The following is a 17,794-nucleotide window of genomic DNA, read 5'->3' as shown; positions in this document are numbered from 1 at the left end:
TTAATTCTACATTTTAAGGTTACATCCTCACATGAACTTTTTCCGTTATTTGTGAACTATCGTATAAGTCCCAAACATAATCAGAGAGAGGGACCTAACATGAGAAATTTTTTTCAACCAAGCCCTTAAGCTAGTCAAAAGATTTGATTCTATTAATATGAGCAAGTCGAGAAAATTTTTTCACGTAAATATCTGAAACAAGCCTCTTTAAGCTTGCCACAAGATTTGAGTCACAAGCCACAATGTATTAAAATGAACAAGTCCGACCGAGAACCAGCACGACCCCCATTTCAAGCCCTTTTCTCTCTAGCATAACCAAGACCATAAACCAATTTTCTCAAAAAAAAAAAAAAAAAATGAAATTATCTCAAGAATTGAGCTCAGCTTACCAATTTCCTCAAAAAAGGAGAAAAACAGTACTTAATTGAGCTCAGCTCTCTGTCTCTCTCTCTGTAAAGAGTATTAGTTCTTTATTGAAGTCTTTCCATTGGAGCACCAATTGAGCTCAGGCTCTCTCTCTAATTCTCCAAAGAAGTCTTGAATTTGAGCACAAAGAAAAGTACTGAAAGCATGGCAACGATCCCCAAAGAAGAGCCACCAGCCCTGTGGATCCAATAAGGATCAAGCCGTGTGAGCCTCCTATCAAAGCACCGAGACAAGTTTATGCACACGATCAATATTAGGAGAAGCAGGGGTAAGATAGAAAATTTACTTTCTTCGGCTTCGGGTTCGGCTTTTGGTGCGGGTTTTTGGCCTACATAGAGCGGCGAGAGGGCGGCTATAATGGTGATGGAGAAGGCCAAGAGCTTTTCACCTGTTGAGGGTCTAGGACCCATTCATGGAGAGAGAGATCAGTGGGATAGTTTGATGGGGGAAAGACAATGGAGCAAAAAGGGGATATATTGAAGGGTTGAAGATTAAGGAGGAGGAGGGGATATATATATATATATATATAGCGAGAGAGAGAGAGAGAGAGAGAGAGAGAGAGAGAGAGGGGAGAGAGATTGTAGTTTGACGGGACGAAGCAAGAAGGGGTTATATATTGACGGGAGGTTGGCCGCCCAAGTAAGCGAACAAATGGCTTTGTTTTAAAATATGTACATGAGAATGATATTGTTATCCCCTTTTTATCTACTTGTTAGGCCTCTCATTTCTACATGTTCTAAAACCAAGTGTGAAGAGATAGACAGAGAGAGAGACTCCTCTTTATCACTTAACAGACCTCTCATCTCTAGATGCACTAAATCTTAGTGTGGAGAGAGAGAGACACCTAGTTGACAGACCTCTCATCTCTATATGTTCTAAATCTAAGTGTGGAGAGAGGAGAGAGAGAGAATCTTACCTCTAGTATCCAGAGAGAGAGAGAAAGAATCTTAGGTCTAGAAGTTGAGAGACAGAGAGAGAGTCTTAGCTCTAGAAGTTGGAGAGAGAGAGAGAGAGATAGAGTTTTCCCTCTAGAAGTTCTAAACGAGAGAGAGAATCTTAACTCTAAAAGTTGAGAGAGAGAAAGTCTTACCTCTAGAAGTTCCAAACCTGAGTAGGAGAGAGAGATGGTGGAAGTTTTCAACCAAAGGTGTGTATGTTATAAAGGTCTTTTTTAAACATTTTCTAACTTGTATGAACCTTTTGTTTTTTTGTATAAACCTTCTAAAACCTGTTGTATTTGTTCTATCGAGTCTTGTTAGTAAAGCTTCTTCGTTTCAACCTAATGAAAGAAAGAGAGTATTGATTCTCTTTTGTCTTCTTTATGAAGCTTTCGTTGGTGCTGAAAGATAAGCATACGGTGCTTCCATTTCCCATAGATGATATAAAAGAAAATTAATATTTGAATTGCAAAAAATTTGTTAAAATTCTCTCTAGGGAGAGTATTTTTAGTACCCAAGATTTGTCACTTCTCGATTCTAGCAACCCACTAAATAAAAATAAAACAAATTAAAAATTAAAAAATTAAAATAAAATCTATATTTTTGAAAAAGTAACAATCATGGTGGACCATTCACTTTCTAGCAAAATCCAAATGTTGAAAATGTTAAAATTTACTTTTTTAATAAGGGATTGTATACAATGAGATCATTTATCTATTGGACAAGAGTGTCACAATTACTTATAAGAAAAAGTTTATATAGGGTTGCAACCTTAAAATGTAAAATCACATATGCACCTCAAAAATATATCGGAAATGTTGTTTTAATGTTGAAAAACCCTCTAATCGATCATCTCGACATCAAGATGTATGAATATGAAAAAACAGAGTTTTTGAGTCTAAAAAATAGTGCATCTTGTAACACATTATCTAGACCGTCCATTTTCAAGATTTTTATATATTTACATATCTATTTGATTTTAACCATTTTTTTAATTTAAATTTTTTAGTTAAATATGAAAATAGATTTTAAGATAATTCTAAGAATTTTTTACAAAAAAATTACATGTTATAATAAAATTTGGAAGTGCACCTTAATTGAATTGTTTAAAGTTATAAAAACCGTACCCTTACTTATAACCATCTAATGTGAAATTTAACATCTCAAATATGACATACAGTTCGAGAAAATTTCAATGAGTAGTGATTTTTAGGTGGAGTTAATTTTCCCATAAAAAATTCTCCTAAGCTGCTCTTTTTTATGCTCCCTCGTTAGCACCATACGAGTCAAAGAACATAAGAATATATTGTATAAAGTGATAATTATTCATTCAATGTAAACGGGGGGAATCGGATACCTAGTTATCTTAGGGCTTGCTTAGGATGGCTACTCTAAACCCCTTAAAAATGATTAGTCCACCCCAAATATTCTAAGGGAAGTATAATTGCAAGATTTTTCAAAAAAAAAAACCCTGCCACTTTTAGCTATTAGATGTGAAATCTGAACGACTTGAAATAAACTAATAACTATACTGACAACTTGGAGAAGTCTTTCGTTCTTTGGAATTTTGTGTACATAATTGACATATCCCAATAGTCAAAATTTAGATATAACAATTTGGGGTGTTTGCGACTACTCTATAATAAAGGTAACTATTTTACAAAGCGACTATTTACCTTTTACATATAAAAGGCTAAAATTATTCTTGTCCCTTAGATTTCAAAATGGATGGTTGTAAGAGTGTCATTGATTGGACGCAAAGTTGCAAAAAACATTCTCGAACTTCATGATTCACCCCAAGCCATACAATTCGATATATAATGAGTTAGGGGTGGCAATGGACCCAGTCCCCAACCAAGGACCTCCGGGTATACTCAACACAGGTCTGGATATGGGTCCAACATTTGGACCCGTGGGTCGGGTCTGGGTCCAAAACTTGGACCAAAACACTATTTGGGTATCGATCTGGGTTTGGTTGGACCTTACCAATACCAGTAAACTGTTGGAGATAAAATACATTTGGGTGTATTAATGATCATATACAATAAGAATTCTTAGTCGGCTACTATTAAAAGACGAATCATACGGCTTGAAACCTAATGGTAGGTTATTGTGACATTGTTGTCAATAATATGGGTATATAATTGTAAAGAAAGGGCCAAAAAAGAAAAAGAAAAAGAGAGGCTCAACCAGACCCGGGATCCGACAATCCCCACTTGTCTAATTGAATATTATATGTGTGTGATGGACCCAATAGCCCAAATTCAATCATAGGATTGTAAGATATGATGGTAATTTATTGATTTAACAAGAAGTAATTGAAATAAAAAGACAAATTAATTAAAATATCCTTAAAAGATGAACTATTCAATATTTTACCTATTTCGAACTATTCTAACTTAAGAGCATGTGTTTTTTATGGATATTTTGAAATTAAATCAAAAGATATGGGCACAGTATTATCATATAGATAATTTGATAAATTTCTTAAACAAAAATACCCAAAGAGTCTTAAATGGCAACGTACATATAACAAAGCTTTTAGGGAAAGTATAGAATGAGACCATTTACCTTTAGTATCAGCTGGTCACATTAATCTTGACCATTAGATGTGAAATTTGGGGCTGTAATTATTCTTTTGAACAAGCTCAAATTTCAAAATAGAATTTCTTGAATTTTGTGACACATCCAAGCCATCAAAGTTCACAACATATGATTGTAATTAATTGTGACTACCTTGTATCAAAAGTAAATGGTCTCATTGTATACAATCCCAACAAGTCTTTATAGGTTTTGAGATTTTGGACGGTTTCTTGTGCAAAGTTAATTCAAGAGAAAATAAGCACAAAGTAGGTTGGGGTATTAGGTGAGATTTGGTAGAATGAATAAATAAAAAAGAAGGAAAATTAGTCCCAAGTAATAAATTATTTAATATTTTATTATTTTTTAAAAAATAAAAAACATCCCATGAACATGAGTCGGAATTGCTGAATTAGACATAATTTGATATATTCCCCCCAACAAAAAAAATGGTGAAATAACCAGGTGTTTTAAGGACGTCTAAAATTTGATAACAAGGACTAACATAAGGGGCCAAAGTCTGTTTTGATTAGAGAGAATGAAGGTTAATTAGTTAAAAAAGAGGAAAAGTAAGTTATAGTTTTTAATAATTTTTCTGCAATGCCTTTGAAGTAGGGGATGTAGCTCAGATGGTAGAGCGCTCGCTTAGCATGCGAGAGGTACGGGGATCGATACCCCGCATCTCCATCCTATAAAGCTTTTTTTTTGTCTTTTGTCTTTTGTCTTTTTTCTTGTTTCTTGTTTTTTGTTTTTTTTTGTTTTTGTTTTGTCATTTTATTAACTATGAGTTTATGTGCTGTTTTTATCATTTTATTTACGTTTGTGTACTTATAAAACTGTCATATGGTTTATGTTATGTTTAAAGTTATCTCTAGCTCTTTTTTAAAAAAAAAAAATCATTTTATTAACTTTGAGTAGTTATGTGCTATTTTTATCATTTTATTACCTTTGTGTACTTATAAAACTGTCATATGGTTTATGTTATGTTTCAAGTTATCTTGCTTTTTAAAAAAAAAAAAAAATCATTTTACTAACTTTGAGTAGTTGTGTGCTATTTTTGTCATTTATTTACCTTTGTGTACTTATTAAACTGTCATATGGTTTATGTTATGTTTAAAAAGTCCTCTTGTTTTTTTTTTTTTAATATCATTTTATTAACTTTGAGTACTTGCGTGCTATTTTTTATCATTTTATTAACTTCCTGTACTTATAAAACTGTCATATGGTTTATGTTATGTTATAACAGGCTGCAGCCGTTATTCCATTGAACGACTGCTTTTTTTCTTGTGAAGGAGTCTCCAGAAACTGACACAAATAATAAGGTTGGTTCTTAAGCCAAAATGGACGGTGGAGAAGTAAGAGTTTGGTACTGTCACATGCTTCTGACATCCCTCAAACTTGTGTCATAAAACCGGATCCGACCTGAAAACCGCTGCGTTAATCGGAAACCGGTTCCTTGCAAACCAGGTTGCTCTCCCTTTTTCGTTTTTTAGGTTTTTTGAAAGCTGGATGCTGGGCTTTAGCAGTTAGCCACTGATGATTAGCAGCCATTGTATGAAAAACCGGCCGACTCAGCTCGGCCTTGGTCAAGTTATTAGGACTTCGGGCCTGAAATGGGTCCACCTAGAGATATTAATTTTTTTAAAAAAATAAAAAATCTATTTGTAATTTATATTTTATTTTAAGTTTTCTATCATTTTAGTAAAGTTCGGTATGTATTTGGGCGGTGACAGTGTATATAATGAGATTATTTATTTTTGAAACAATGATGTCAGTCATCACTAACCATTACATTTTAAATTCGATGGTTGAGGATGTGTTTTTGTTTGGCACAAAGTCTAAAATAAAATTTTTTGAATGTTGCAAGATATTTTTATCTATTTGATTTCACATTTAATGGTTAAAAGTGATTGTGACCTCTTTGTATTAAAAATCAATAGTTTCATAGTATATAATGCATTTGGCCATAAATATTTAGTTTTATATTTTCTTATTTTTAATTTTTTTTAAAAAATACCTCAATTAAAAAATCGTTTTTCAAATATTTTTTTGCTATTTTTATATTTTATTTAATTTTACTTTAAATACAAATTTCTTTTTTTTGGTTTTTTTTATATTTTGTTTTTATTTTTTTAATATATTTTTGTTGCTACAGTACTAATTAGACTCGGGTTGAGCATAGGGCTTGAGTAGTAGTTTCGAACACTGTTAGCACCTGCTGACCATTTGGGTTCATAAGTCAGACACAACCTTGTACCTGAGTCCGGTATGTAGGTCCATTGTCCTGATCGACAACCTGAATAATTATCGAAAAATTCCGATTAATATTTTATTATCATTTTTTTTCTATACTATAAGTCTAGTTCAATGACTAACTCGTAACAAATCCAGTGGATAAAAACAATTGTAAATTTTTTATTTATAAATGTTTATTTATATATTTTTCACTGGGTAAATACCTGCCAGCAGAGGGACATCTTCCTCAAAGCAAAAAACCGGAATTTTCGTTCGTCTGATTCTTCGTTTTCTGAACTTCTCAGGATATTTCGTCTCCCGAAATTCTCGCCGAAATTTAAGTGGCCTTATCCGTTCCGTACTGTCCAGACAAGCAAACCAGACACCTAAGTAAACTCCAACTTTTTTATTTTACAATAAAAAACTGCAAAAATTGAATTAAAAAAGCGGGTAAAAATTTAAAATCACAAGACTGAGAGGCCTCCATATATGTTTATAGGGTATGCTCAAAGGCGAAAGCTTTTTTAGGCTAAATCGTGCAATTGATTCAAGAATTCAAGAATTTGGAATTTTTAGGTAAATTTTCATGACCCCCATTAATTTTGTTATTTCGGAATTTCAATTTTATGTATTGGTTTTTTTCTTCTGTATTATTTAGGACCGGATATGAGTTTCTGGGAAAACTGGTTGAATTGTTTCCTGTTGTGGGTTTTTATGAGTGATTTCACTCAATGAAATCGACCCAATATTTTAGAATTTAGAATTTGATTTTCTGGGTTTCTCTCGATTGATTGAATTGAATATTTAGTTATTTTCTGAAATGTTATGGATGGAATTTTTTCAGACGTAGAGTTTGTTCTGAAGAATTGTGAGTCCTTTAAGTTATTTTTAGGAATTCAATTCTGGTTTTCCTTTTGGTTTTAAGAAGTTTAATAGTTTAATTTGTCCTAATTGGCTAATATTCTTGGATTTCCTCGAATTTTCCAATCCAAATTTTATATATGCAAATTTTTGAAGGCATCCTTTTCAGAATTAATTACTGTTCAATTATTGGTTTTTTTTGGCTGATGTTTATGGTCAAATTTTCGTAAAATTTTTCCAGTTGAATGATTTGTATATTTAAAATTTTAATTATCAGGAATTTCCTGATTTAGTAGTTTGTCTCAATTAGTTTTATTTTATCTTGTGATCTGATCTATATTTTTGTCATTTTATATATGTCAATCCCATGGTGAATTTTGAATTTCATATCTGTATCTAATTTTAATCACTAATCTGATCTATATTTGTCATTTTATATATGTCAATCCCATGGTGAATTTTGACTTTCATATCTGTATCTAATTTTAATCACTAGTTTTAATCATTTCATCTCTTTTTTCTCTGATACATTCTGTGTTTTTCTCTGAAATATTTGGGTGTTCATTTTTTACCTGAACTTTTTATGTTGTTTTGGATTTGATTTTTCCAGAGAATAATTCATGTGAATAGTCTTGCAAACCATCGGATCGAAGCTTCATGGCTGCTATCACATGCCACATGGTGCAGTGCCAGCAGATAACAAGGAATCCCTTCCATCCCGGCCGTTCGTCAGCTACTAAGTGCGTTTAGTCTTCTGATGTTTGAGACTTTGATTCATGGATAATTACTTTAGGATGAGGTTTTGGTGTGTCAGCAAACATACCAGTTTATATGCGTCGGCCCTCAGTAATCATCTCCAAGATGGATTTCAGATTTAAAAATTTCAGGGTCAATAATATCGATCACGGCAATCATGAATCTGGACAAACAAATAGATTTTGAGTTTTAAAAAAATAGTATTTTTGGAAAATTTTCCCTGACCTTGTATTTGTTAGTCAGTTCTTCAGCCCGTCGTAGCAGGGCAAGTCCCGCCCAAGTCAAGATAGGATCCGTCTATCTTGCCTCGCCCCCTATGTCAATCGAGCAGAGTTACATAAGAAAGTAGGGGCTCACGGACGAAATGAGTTGGATTTCGCCTAACATGTAGCAAATGTAACACTATGCTACACTGACAAGTAATACTTTAGAGAGGCCATACTAAACCAAGGAATCTATGGCTGATGTTTATACTGAGCATATTGTTCAAATTGTAGCTATGTCCTCTCCCTCTCTCTCTCTCTCTCACACACACACGCACATGCACACACAAGTTTCTATCATTGAATTTGAGAATGGAACTCTCTCTCTCTCTCACACACATATTTTTTCATGATAACACATTTATGCATGAGATGATGAGAATCTCAATCTGCTGAAGGCATTATTTCTTCTCTGTTTGCTGAGAACCAAGCAAGGAGCACATTACAAGTTTATGAAACGAAACTGCCTCCAATGAGAAGGAGAAACAATGAAACCAAAACATGGAAATGGATCTGCTTAAGGTGCTAAACTTCTACATTTAACCCCACAAAACTCATTTTAATGCATTCTTTTCGTTTCTATTTTATGAGTTGGAGAAAACAGGTGGTTGGTCCAACTTGAATGATACGAAATTATGTCAAGTCACTTCATAGGTTCTCTTTCAAACTAAAGAGCATTATGAATGGTTTAATTGGATATATTCTCTCAAAACTAAGACCATCATTATGAACTGTTAATGTGCTATTTACATATAAGGTGTGGTTAGCATAACGCCCAGGCTTTAAGTTAATAAGTAATGTAGCATCTCAATAGGCCCGCCGGAAAATGTGATTCTAGTGCCGAAGCCCCTCTGATGGCCTGCAAAACTATTTTGGCCCTTGATAATAGATTTTGAAGCTCCAAAGATAGTCGACATCCAGCGGATTTGTAAACACATAAATGGTCCAGATAATGTGTTACAAAATACACTATTTTTTTGGCGTGAAATACATTTCTTTTTGGATCCGTAATTGTCAAGGTCGAGAGGATCAATTGATGGTTTTTCAATGCCTGAGTTACATTTTCTGAAGGAGTTTTGAGGTGTGGCTTCACTTTTGGTTGCAAACTCCAAGCCTTATGTGGTGACTTATTCAAATATAATTACAGATTACGAACTGTTTAGTTGGATGGTTCTCTCAAACTTAAGGCCATTTAAATATGCAATACTTAGAACTAATTTTTTTTAACAGTGCTAATTTTGATCACTTTTTACACTGAATTTACAGGACTAATGCCATGTTCTTGAGAAAGATTAATGCTCAATGCAAAGACATCTCTCAGCAGCTTCATATCTCTATGGACCCTCAATTAGAAAGTAGACAACCATCTGATCTTCATTTTGAAAAGCTTCAACCTGCAAATGAGAACTATGGAGGCAAGCATATTAGGGTTTTTGGCAGTTATGTTGCGAGAGAAGCCATGGTAGATGAAGAATATTGGGTCAGTACTGCAATCAGAACTTCGTCGAAGCATACCATCATGAAATGGAGTACAGCATACAGTACTCCAAAGGGATATCCACCATAGTTTCCATGACAGAAGGTGGCCTTGGTGAATGTCTAGAATGGCACTGTCATGATTAACCTCCACCGTCGAGAATGGATGGTAGATGGCCCTGTGGAGTATTGTAAACCATATGCCGTTGGATTATGATATGCATTCCTTTTTGGCTTCTTAAACCATGTTCTGGCTTTCCATGAAAATTCTCTCAAACTCTGTCTTCTGTGCTTCTTGTGCATTCTAGACAGCGGCGTGGTTGAGGGCTGAGAGCCATTGGGAGAGCCAACTCTATGTGCGGTTAGAGTTAACTTGACCCTTTTTCCCATTGAAAGTTGGTGCCTAGTTTGATTGCAAGCATACTCATAAGACTCATCTTTGGTTATAAATGTGTGTGTGTGTGTGTGTGTGTGTGTGTTTGGGAGAGAGAGAGAGAGAGAGAGTCCTTGTAGCCTACTGAAATTTAGCACCTAGGATGTCATCCATTCAAGTGCTACCCTTGTGCATATCAAATATTTTACAGAAACAAACTGACAACTTGGAAAGCATGGCAATGTGCTTAAATCCTGTCCTTTTTTTGAAAGGAAAATACTCTTTTTTGTTTGCCTGAATATAATTTTTTTTGTTTTGCTTGTTCATTTATTTTTGCATAAAAATCACATTAATCAAATAACTTATTAAAACTATGACTATGCCTCTTTTCTAGATAGAGTGATTGTGAAATTACTCAACACTAAATTTAGTTGCCTTTGTTCCACAGGTACATTGATAGTTACAAGAGGAAGTTCGCAGAGCAGGTAAGAGGATTCTAATTTCTACAAGTTCTACCAAGTACAACTACAGATTCATCTAAATATAGAATTGAAAATATACTCCATACTGTCATTTCACAATAAATACTAGAAATCTGCAGTCTTACCTCTTTTTTCATGGATGCATAATCAAATATTCTAACATATTCCAGTCATACAAACTTGAGCATACAGCACTCAGAATGCAAATTCGATTTCCTGTCTAAGCTTCTTGAATTTGTATCTTGACAAATTGTTAGCAATCGGTTGTGACAACTCATATACACATGTATCTCTCTACTTTTTCTATCTGTATAGGAGTTCAGTGCATTGAAACAGCGATGTGCTGGGCAGCAAACCCAAAAGTGCTACTGTATTGTTGGGGTATGGCGTGAACCTTAAGAACCTGATTTCCATTCTATATTTTTCTTTAATTTGCAAATGGAATTTATATTTAGACACAACTTGTTGAGTATAGTACAATGAACTCTTATTCTTGGAATTTGGGGAAAAAACTAGGTCAAAAAAGAAGAAAATAATGTGAAGCGTATGGTACTGAACAGCATTTTGGGGACTCTTGACATGAGCATTCAGCATCTATTAAGAGGAAGAAATTTTCCAGGAGTAAGTTCGGAACCAAACTTATTGGTTTTGAGAAGGTTTCTTCATCGAAGACAATTGACTGAGTACCATTTTCAGGGGACAACGAGGACATGTATATCAACGTGCCTGCATGGAGGATATAATCAAGAGAGATATGGATATGTCTCAAATTTATGTGTAGCCAAGTTTGCACGTCGTCAAGGAATAGCAAGCAATATGCTCTATTTGGCCATAGATGCAGCCAAGGCTTCTGGTTTCATTTATCACTCTCATAGATTATATAGTATCATATGAGAGAGAGAGAGAGAGAGAGAGAGAGAGAGAGACGTGCCAAAGTATCCTATTTTCCAATGGCTAAGGTTCCATGGTCTTATCGGTCATTGGTCATCACCATCTAACACAGTGATAGATGGTCATGGAGAGAGAGTGGTATCCGCAGTAGGGGTCTTGTCCTGTTCAGGCAGCAACCACTCTGGGCCGTTCTCCTATAGATCACCATCCTCCATTTCCTCAGATGTTGATGACCTTGCCATTGGACCATGAAATGCTTTTTCCTTGTATGGTTGTGTTTATATTTCGATTTGTAATTTTGTGCACCGTGCTTGAGAGAGAGCTCACTTTTGAGTTTCATGTGACAGGCGTGGATCAGATATTTGTGCATGTAGACAAAGATAACAAACCTGCGCAAAAATTATATGAGAAGATAGGATTCCAGGTCTTGATGTACTTAGAATATGACAGTTTCTACTCTAGGTTGTTTATCCTTCATACTGACCAAATCAGCTTCTGCTCTTTTACAGATGGTTGAAGAGGAATTCCCTAATTTATCAATGGAGAGAAATTATCTATTATGCTTCAAGATGTGATTTTGTGCTGTACAGACAAGATTTCATTGACAGTTGGGCCTTCAATAAAATCTTTCATATGATCAAGATTTCACCTGAACTGAAGATATGATACAAATACACTGATAAAGTCATTTAAGTAAGAGAAAAATGGTTCCTCATCTTCACCATGAACTGGATACCTCTCTCTCTCCCATTTGTTGTGTTGTAGAGGAAAATGAACCCAGCAACAGCTTCATGAATCTCTTTCTTTGTGCATAAGTTTGGGCTTTTCAAGATTTTGCAATAATCATAATACACGTACTTGACACCCATTAAATAAACATGAGATTAAAATAGAAAAGAAATGAATAAACTACTCTCAAACATTTTGTATCTATTGCCAATATATACCGTGTGATACTCCCGTGACGAGTTTGTTATTGCATACCCCTTAGAGGCACAGCCAACAGATCCAAAAGATTGGTGGTAAGGTTTCTTTGTCACTAAAAACAAACTTGTAGCCCACTGATGCTAAAACATTGTATAGGATTCCTATACAGTGTCACCATACATTCATGCAGTATTTTAAAACTTGGGACACTCAGAATTTTAATACCTTACTAGTGAATATATCAGGATATCTATAATGGACACAGTTTTTATGTGGGGTACCCCGCATGGAACCTCCACTGTCCAACTTAGTTGGATGGTGGAGATGGCAGGGACACACTGCAATATCCACTGTGCATCTGAGTTAGGACAGTAGAGGTTTCATGTGGGCTAGTGGGCTAGCCGCATGAAACGATTTACCATCTATAATTCCATGTCAACATCTTCAAAATTCTATAACATCAATTGGAAATATATCATTGAGATCCTTAAAAATTTATTACTACACATGTATACATGTACGGGGTACATAATGAACAGAACCCCAATGTCATTATCATTAAAGTGAGAAAAGGATGAGAAATTCCCTGACTAACCATGTATAATAAAAGCAATACAAGTGTACAACTTGGTAATTATCATTAAAGAGAGAAAAGGATGAGAAATTCCTTGACTAACCATGTATAATAAAAGCAATACAAGTGTACAACTTACAAAGAGATATTTTTTCTTTTGCATTAGGCTCAGCAGTAATTGTTTTTCAAAGCATAGCCAAATTCTTGATCACTTCAACTTGAAAGATGGGCGGTTAATTGGACTCTCATTCACGTTTCAGCAGAATTTCCAAAGGAAAACTCAAGGAATAGAAACAGCGATCAGTGTAGAAGAGATAAATCAAATTTCTATTATCATTTGTTTCTATGCCTACAGGTATACAAGGCATTCCCAATCATCTCCTGATGAACATGGTATTTTGGGGACATTTTCTTTTGGCCTTGTCTTTTGGTTATTGGGTACATGATGGTTTGTGTAACCAGGTTCAAATTATTGCACAGATAGGGACTTTGTCTTACCCCATGATACTGACATAAATAAACAAAAGAATTTCAACTTATTCATTATGGTACTCTTATGAAGGGCATAATCTAGGTCCTGATAGGAATGTATGGAACCTTCTATTTATCTCAACCAAGCTCCAACCAGGTATCTTCTTCAATTGCTTCTCCTTTATTAGTTTCTTCAATCTTGCGACCTCTTCCCATCTACCAGCCTCTGCATAAATATTTGACATGAGGACATAATATGTAACAGTTTGAGGATCCTTACTGAACAAATGCTCAGCCACAATCTCAGCCATTTCAACATTCTTGTGAATCTTACAAGCCCCAAGCAAGGCCCCCCATACCCCAAGATCAGGCTCAATTCCCATATTCTTAACAAACCCATAGGCTTCAACCAATGAGCCTGCTCGACCAAATAGGTCCACCATGCAAGCACAATGCTCGAGCCGAGGCTCGATACTGTGGTCCCTTCTCATGCTGTAGAAATACTCTTTTCCTTCTTCTACTAGGCCTGAATGGTTACAAGCCGTTAAAATTGCAGTGAATGTAATGGCATTTGGCTTCACACCCTCTTCTTGCATCTTTCTAAATAACCCTAGTGCCTCTTCTCCTTGTCCATGTTGAGCATAGGCACCTATAATGGCGGTCCATGAAACTATGCTCTTTGGGCTTAGTTTATTGAAGACTTCACGAGCCAATTCCAGACTCCCACACTTTGCATACATATCTAGAAGAGCATTTTGTATAGCAATGTTATCATATAATCCGTTTCGATCAATTAGCTCATGAACCCATCTTCCAGTATTTAGTGCACCTAAATTGGCACAAGCTGATAGTACACTGACAAGTGTTATGTAGTCATACACCATCTTCTCATTTTGCATCCTTCGAAATAGCTTGAGTGCTTCACTAGAGGACTCGTTTCGTTCATAGGCAGCAATCATCGCATTCCAGGAGACCAAAGTCTTCTCTCTCATTCCATTGAAAAGAGAGCGAGAAGTCGCAAGGTCCTTGCATTTGGCGTACAATGCGATCAAAGAGTTAGTGAGAGAAACATCAGAGCCCAATCCGAGCTTTATTGCCCACCCATGAATGGATTTACCAAGGTTGAAATCCTCTAAGTTGGCACAAGCAGGAAGGACACTTACTAAAGTAATTGAATTGGGTCTTGAACCAGAGACGGTCATCTGATAAAATACCTCTAAAGCTTGCCGGAAAAACCCATTTTGGGCCTTTCCAGCGACCATTGCTGTCCAACTCATAGTGTTCTTGGCCGGAATTTGGTTGAATATCAACCATGAATTCTCAAGCTCACCAGCTTGAGAGTACATGGCCACTAAAGAAGTCTGAACAAACACATCCAAATCAAACCCATGTTTAATTATGTTACAATGTATTCCTTTTCCCTCTCTGAAAGCTGATATAACGGCACACGACCTCACTACAAAAGGGAACGTGAAGTGATCAGGAAGAAAACCAGATTGATGCATCTCTGTATACAGAACTAAAGCCTGTTGACAAGGACCAACATCCGAGTAACACCTGATAATGGTGTTCCATGAAAAGACATCTCTCTCAGGCATTGTATCAAACACTCTTCGAGCGTACACCATGTCATGAGAGAGAAAATGGATCACGGTTATGAGCTTGGTGGCTAGAGAGAGGTTTTGCAGAAGCCCACTTGTGTAAATGTGAGCATGGAGTTGTTTAAGTTCTCTGAGGTTGGTGCAATTGTCAAAGATGGAGTTGTAGGTGACAGAAGATAGGTGGCTAATGTAGAGAGGAGGAGAGAAGAGAGAGAAAGAGGTAAGAGATGAGAGTCTTATTGGGGCTTTAGAGAGAGAGGGAAGGATGGGTAAAAGGCTTTTGATGAGGTTGAGGGCATATGCCATTTCATTGGGTGAAGTGTTTGGGTAAATGTTGGTTTGAGGACTGAGAAAGAGTTGGTCCATGACCCCTCAAAGCTGGGGTATTGGAGTTTGGACCATGGAGAGAAATCAGATGGAGCCTAAAGTCTACCACATGAGTTTGGTTTCAAGAGAGAGATGAATTTGGAAACATGAATGAGAGAGAGTACACAATTAAGTGTCAGCCACAGTGAGAAAATACACACCCAAGTTGATTGATTAGTCACATGGTAAGAATCATAATACAAAGGAAAAGAGGACATGAGATTAGAGAATGACACAGAAAGCAATAAAGCTCATAACAGAGAGTACAATTTAAGATGATGTCACATGGGGAAAGAACCAAGAGAACCTGGTATATTGGAATGTCTCTGTACATATTCTCTGATGATGACAGCTACAGTATAACCCCTAAGGAGCATAGTACAGGGTCCTGTTTTATTTCCTGTGTTTGGTACGGAAACTTTATGGAGAATATAATTTTTCTCACACGAGAACAAGGGCATTCTAATAGGGAAAACATTAATCATATTTGTTAGGCAACAATGGCTATCTGATTTTTTAGCAAACAACTTATAGCCTTGCAAATAATGGTGGCTGTACAAAGGGCGCCTTTAGTTTACATCAAGTCCCAACAATCAATGTCATGAGAAAACATGTTAGTAATATGTATGTGGAGATGCATAAAAAAACCTCATTTAAAACGACTCACTATTGTTCTCTTGAGACTTTAAACCTTTAATAGTGATTTCAAATCACCAAACTCAAAATTGACAAAGTCGGCGCCGCGAGATCGGAACCAGTTGTCTCTTAAGACTTTAACCCTTCAATAGTGATCTCAAATCACGGTACTCAAAATTGACAAAGTCGGGACGAGATTGGGAACCAGGTGATCGTGAAGAACACAATTGTCCCAATTTTTAGTTTTTCTTTAATTACTTGATCAAATATACTATCATTCTTCATCTATGGGTTGCCCTGCCTCCCATAATGGGGAGAGACCACAAGGAGAGGACCTTATCACCACTCCATAGTGTGAGGCCATTAAAAGAGGATTCAATCTTTGCCAACTTATCAAGAGAATTGCCCTCTTGAGAGATTTGAAAGGAAATTGAATAAAATAGGTGTCTTCTTGAACTCTCGAGTTCTGGCCAATGAAAAATCTATGGTTTATGCGAGGGAGAAAGGGTTGAAGCTTTTGAATAATGGAATTTTCTTTTACTAATTAGCAGTTCTTTTAATGTAATAGGGAGCTAAGCTTCAATGTTGAGCATTATCATCATAAACTTTTTCTAATTATTTGGATTCGATTACACTAATCATCTTCCCGCATTTTGCTTTATTAAGGACTATGCTCTCAAATCCTAGTCCGACATTTTGCTCTCTATATTCTCAATGCCAAGTGCTCACTCTAAATGAATAATTAAATGAATAATATGAGTAGAAGATGGCGAATCATCTGCTATTAGAGTTTACAAATCCAAAACTGTCATGCTCTTGAGGGAACATACTGCCCATTTATTCCCTTAGGCAAAACCCAATTTAGGAACAATTTTACGACTTCAAATTTTAGCGATGTGAACTCTTCCACCCCTATGCTATACTCAATATAAAAAAAAAAATCAAATTGCATTCTCTATGGGTTTCAAAGACAAAAATCGTTTCAAGATTGAATAAAAACCATTTTTAAAGGGTGAGATGTAAGTGTTAAGAAACTAAAATTTCAAAACTTTTTTTTTTTAATATATTACCTAATGATATTTAGATGGTTCCTCAAATTTTGGATAAAAAAAAAATCTTACCCACCTAGTACTTTGCCCGAGGGAGTGAGTCTACAATATGCTAAGGTAGGAGCATTAGTATACCTACTAATATATAGAAGCCACTCAAAGGCATTTTCTTATGGACCTGGTTTCTATGCAGCCAAGCCCGCAAATGTAGAAATGTGGGCCTCTTAATAAATTTATTTTTGAGATGGATTTTGAGACTTGATTTTTAAAGAGATGTAATATCTAACATGGAGATCATGAATATACAAAATAATTTTTTTAAAAAAACTCAAAATAATAATTCTAGTAAGAAAACATTTGAACCGTTAGTTTCCATCTAAATCCGTTTTAGATGGAACGCCTACTTGCATCCATCTTTAAGATGGATGCTTTACACTTTCTGAACCACACATGTAGACATGCAGTCCAGCCCACATTAAACCATTTCCCTTTTCTTATAAATAAAGTGTTTGGTGAGTTGGATGACTCACCGGTAGATGTGTGTCATCCCCGTTCAAAATCCATCTTTAAAATGGATTTTGGATCCAAAATTTAGGGATTTGTCAATCTGAACAATAATGGTGATTGTGAATTTGAAAAAATTTTCATCTGGGAAAATAAACTTGCATTTTTTGAATATTTGGTTTCCACCATCTATTCTAACATATGGTGGAAGCACCTTTCTTTGACGTCCATATCTAAGATGTACTTCCTATCCTTGAGGGGACGCACATGTACCTTATATGCAAAGACCCAGGAGGGATACGAGAGATATGCCCAAGTACTTCCTCACCCATGTTACTATTTGAAAGGAAATTTCCATTTCTTGATCCCAATGCTCATTAGCCAA

General features: G+C 35.6%; 2 protein-coding genes, 1 non-coding gene and 1 pseudogene across 5 annotated transcripts; 2 read left to right on the top strand and 2 right to left on the bottom strand.

Moving 5' to 3' along the window:
- Positions 1–131: 131 nt before the first annotated feature.
- On the bottom strand, positions 132–839 carry LOC18439444 (uncharacterized). Its single transcript, XM_006849609.4, has one exon. It carries the CDS (start codon positions 834–836, stop codon positions 519–521), a length of 318 nt encoding a protein of 105 aa, XP_006849672.2. The 5' UTR covers positions 837–839; the 3' UTR covers positions 132–518.
- Positions 840–4,558: 3,719 nt separating this feature from the next.
- TRNAA-AGC (transfer RNA alanine (anticodon AGC)) lies at positions 4,559–4,631 on the top strand. Its single transcript has one exon. It is a non-coding gene; the product is annotated as a tRNA-Ala (tRNA).
- Positions 4,632–6,300: 1,669 nt separating this feature from the next.
- LOC18439446 (Acyl-CoA N-acyltransferases (NAT) superfamily protein) lies at positions 6,301–12,093 on the top strand. Of its 2 annotated transcripts, XM_088864273.1 has the most exons (11): positions 6,679–6,755; positions 7,651–7,780; positions 8,458–8,581; positions 9,326–9,539; positions 9,844–9,896; positions 10,357–10,393; positions 10,706–10,771; positions 10,907–11,011; positions 11,087–11,243; positions 11,629–11,705; positions 11,791–12,093. In XM_088864273.1, exons 3-11 carry the CDS (start codon positions 8,532–8,534, stop codon positions 11,854–11,856), a joined length of 825 nt encoding a protein of 274 aa, XP_088720399.1. In that variant the 5' UTR covers positions 6,679–6,755; positions 7,651–7,780; positions 8,458–8,531; the 3' UTR covers positions 11,857–12,093. The 2 variants fall into 2 exon arrangements, with proteins under 2 accessions (XP_006849673.2, XP_088720399.1); XM_006849610.4 differs by lacking the exon at positions 8,458–8,581 and having other exon boundaries at positions 6,301–6,755; positions 11,791–11,998.
- A 779-nt stretch (positions 12,094–12,872) lies between these two features.
- Positions 12,873–16,127, bottom strand: LOC105421074 (pentatricopeptide repeat-containing protein At3g12770 pseudogene; annotated as a pseudogene). Its single transcript, XR_016053745.1, has one exon. The product of XR_016053745.1 is annotated as a pentatricopeptide repeat-containing protein At3g12770 pseudogene (transcript).
- Positions 16,128–17,794: the final 1,667 nt, after the last annotated feature.

Source organism: Amborella trichopoda, chromosome 4, assembly GCF_054954075.1.
Source record: "Amborella trichopoda isolate Santa Cruz 75 chromosome 4, AtrichopodaSantaCruz75HAP2 v2.0, whole genome shotgun sequence".
Taxonomy (NCBI): domain Eukaryota; kingdom Viridiplantae; phylum Streptophyta; class Magnoliopsida; order Amborellales; family Amborellaceae; genus Amborella; species Amborella trichopoda.
The sequence above is the reverse complement of the archived record's forward strand: the minus strand, read 5'-3'. Positions and strand labels throughout refer to the sequence as shown.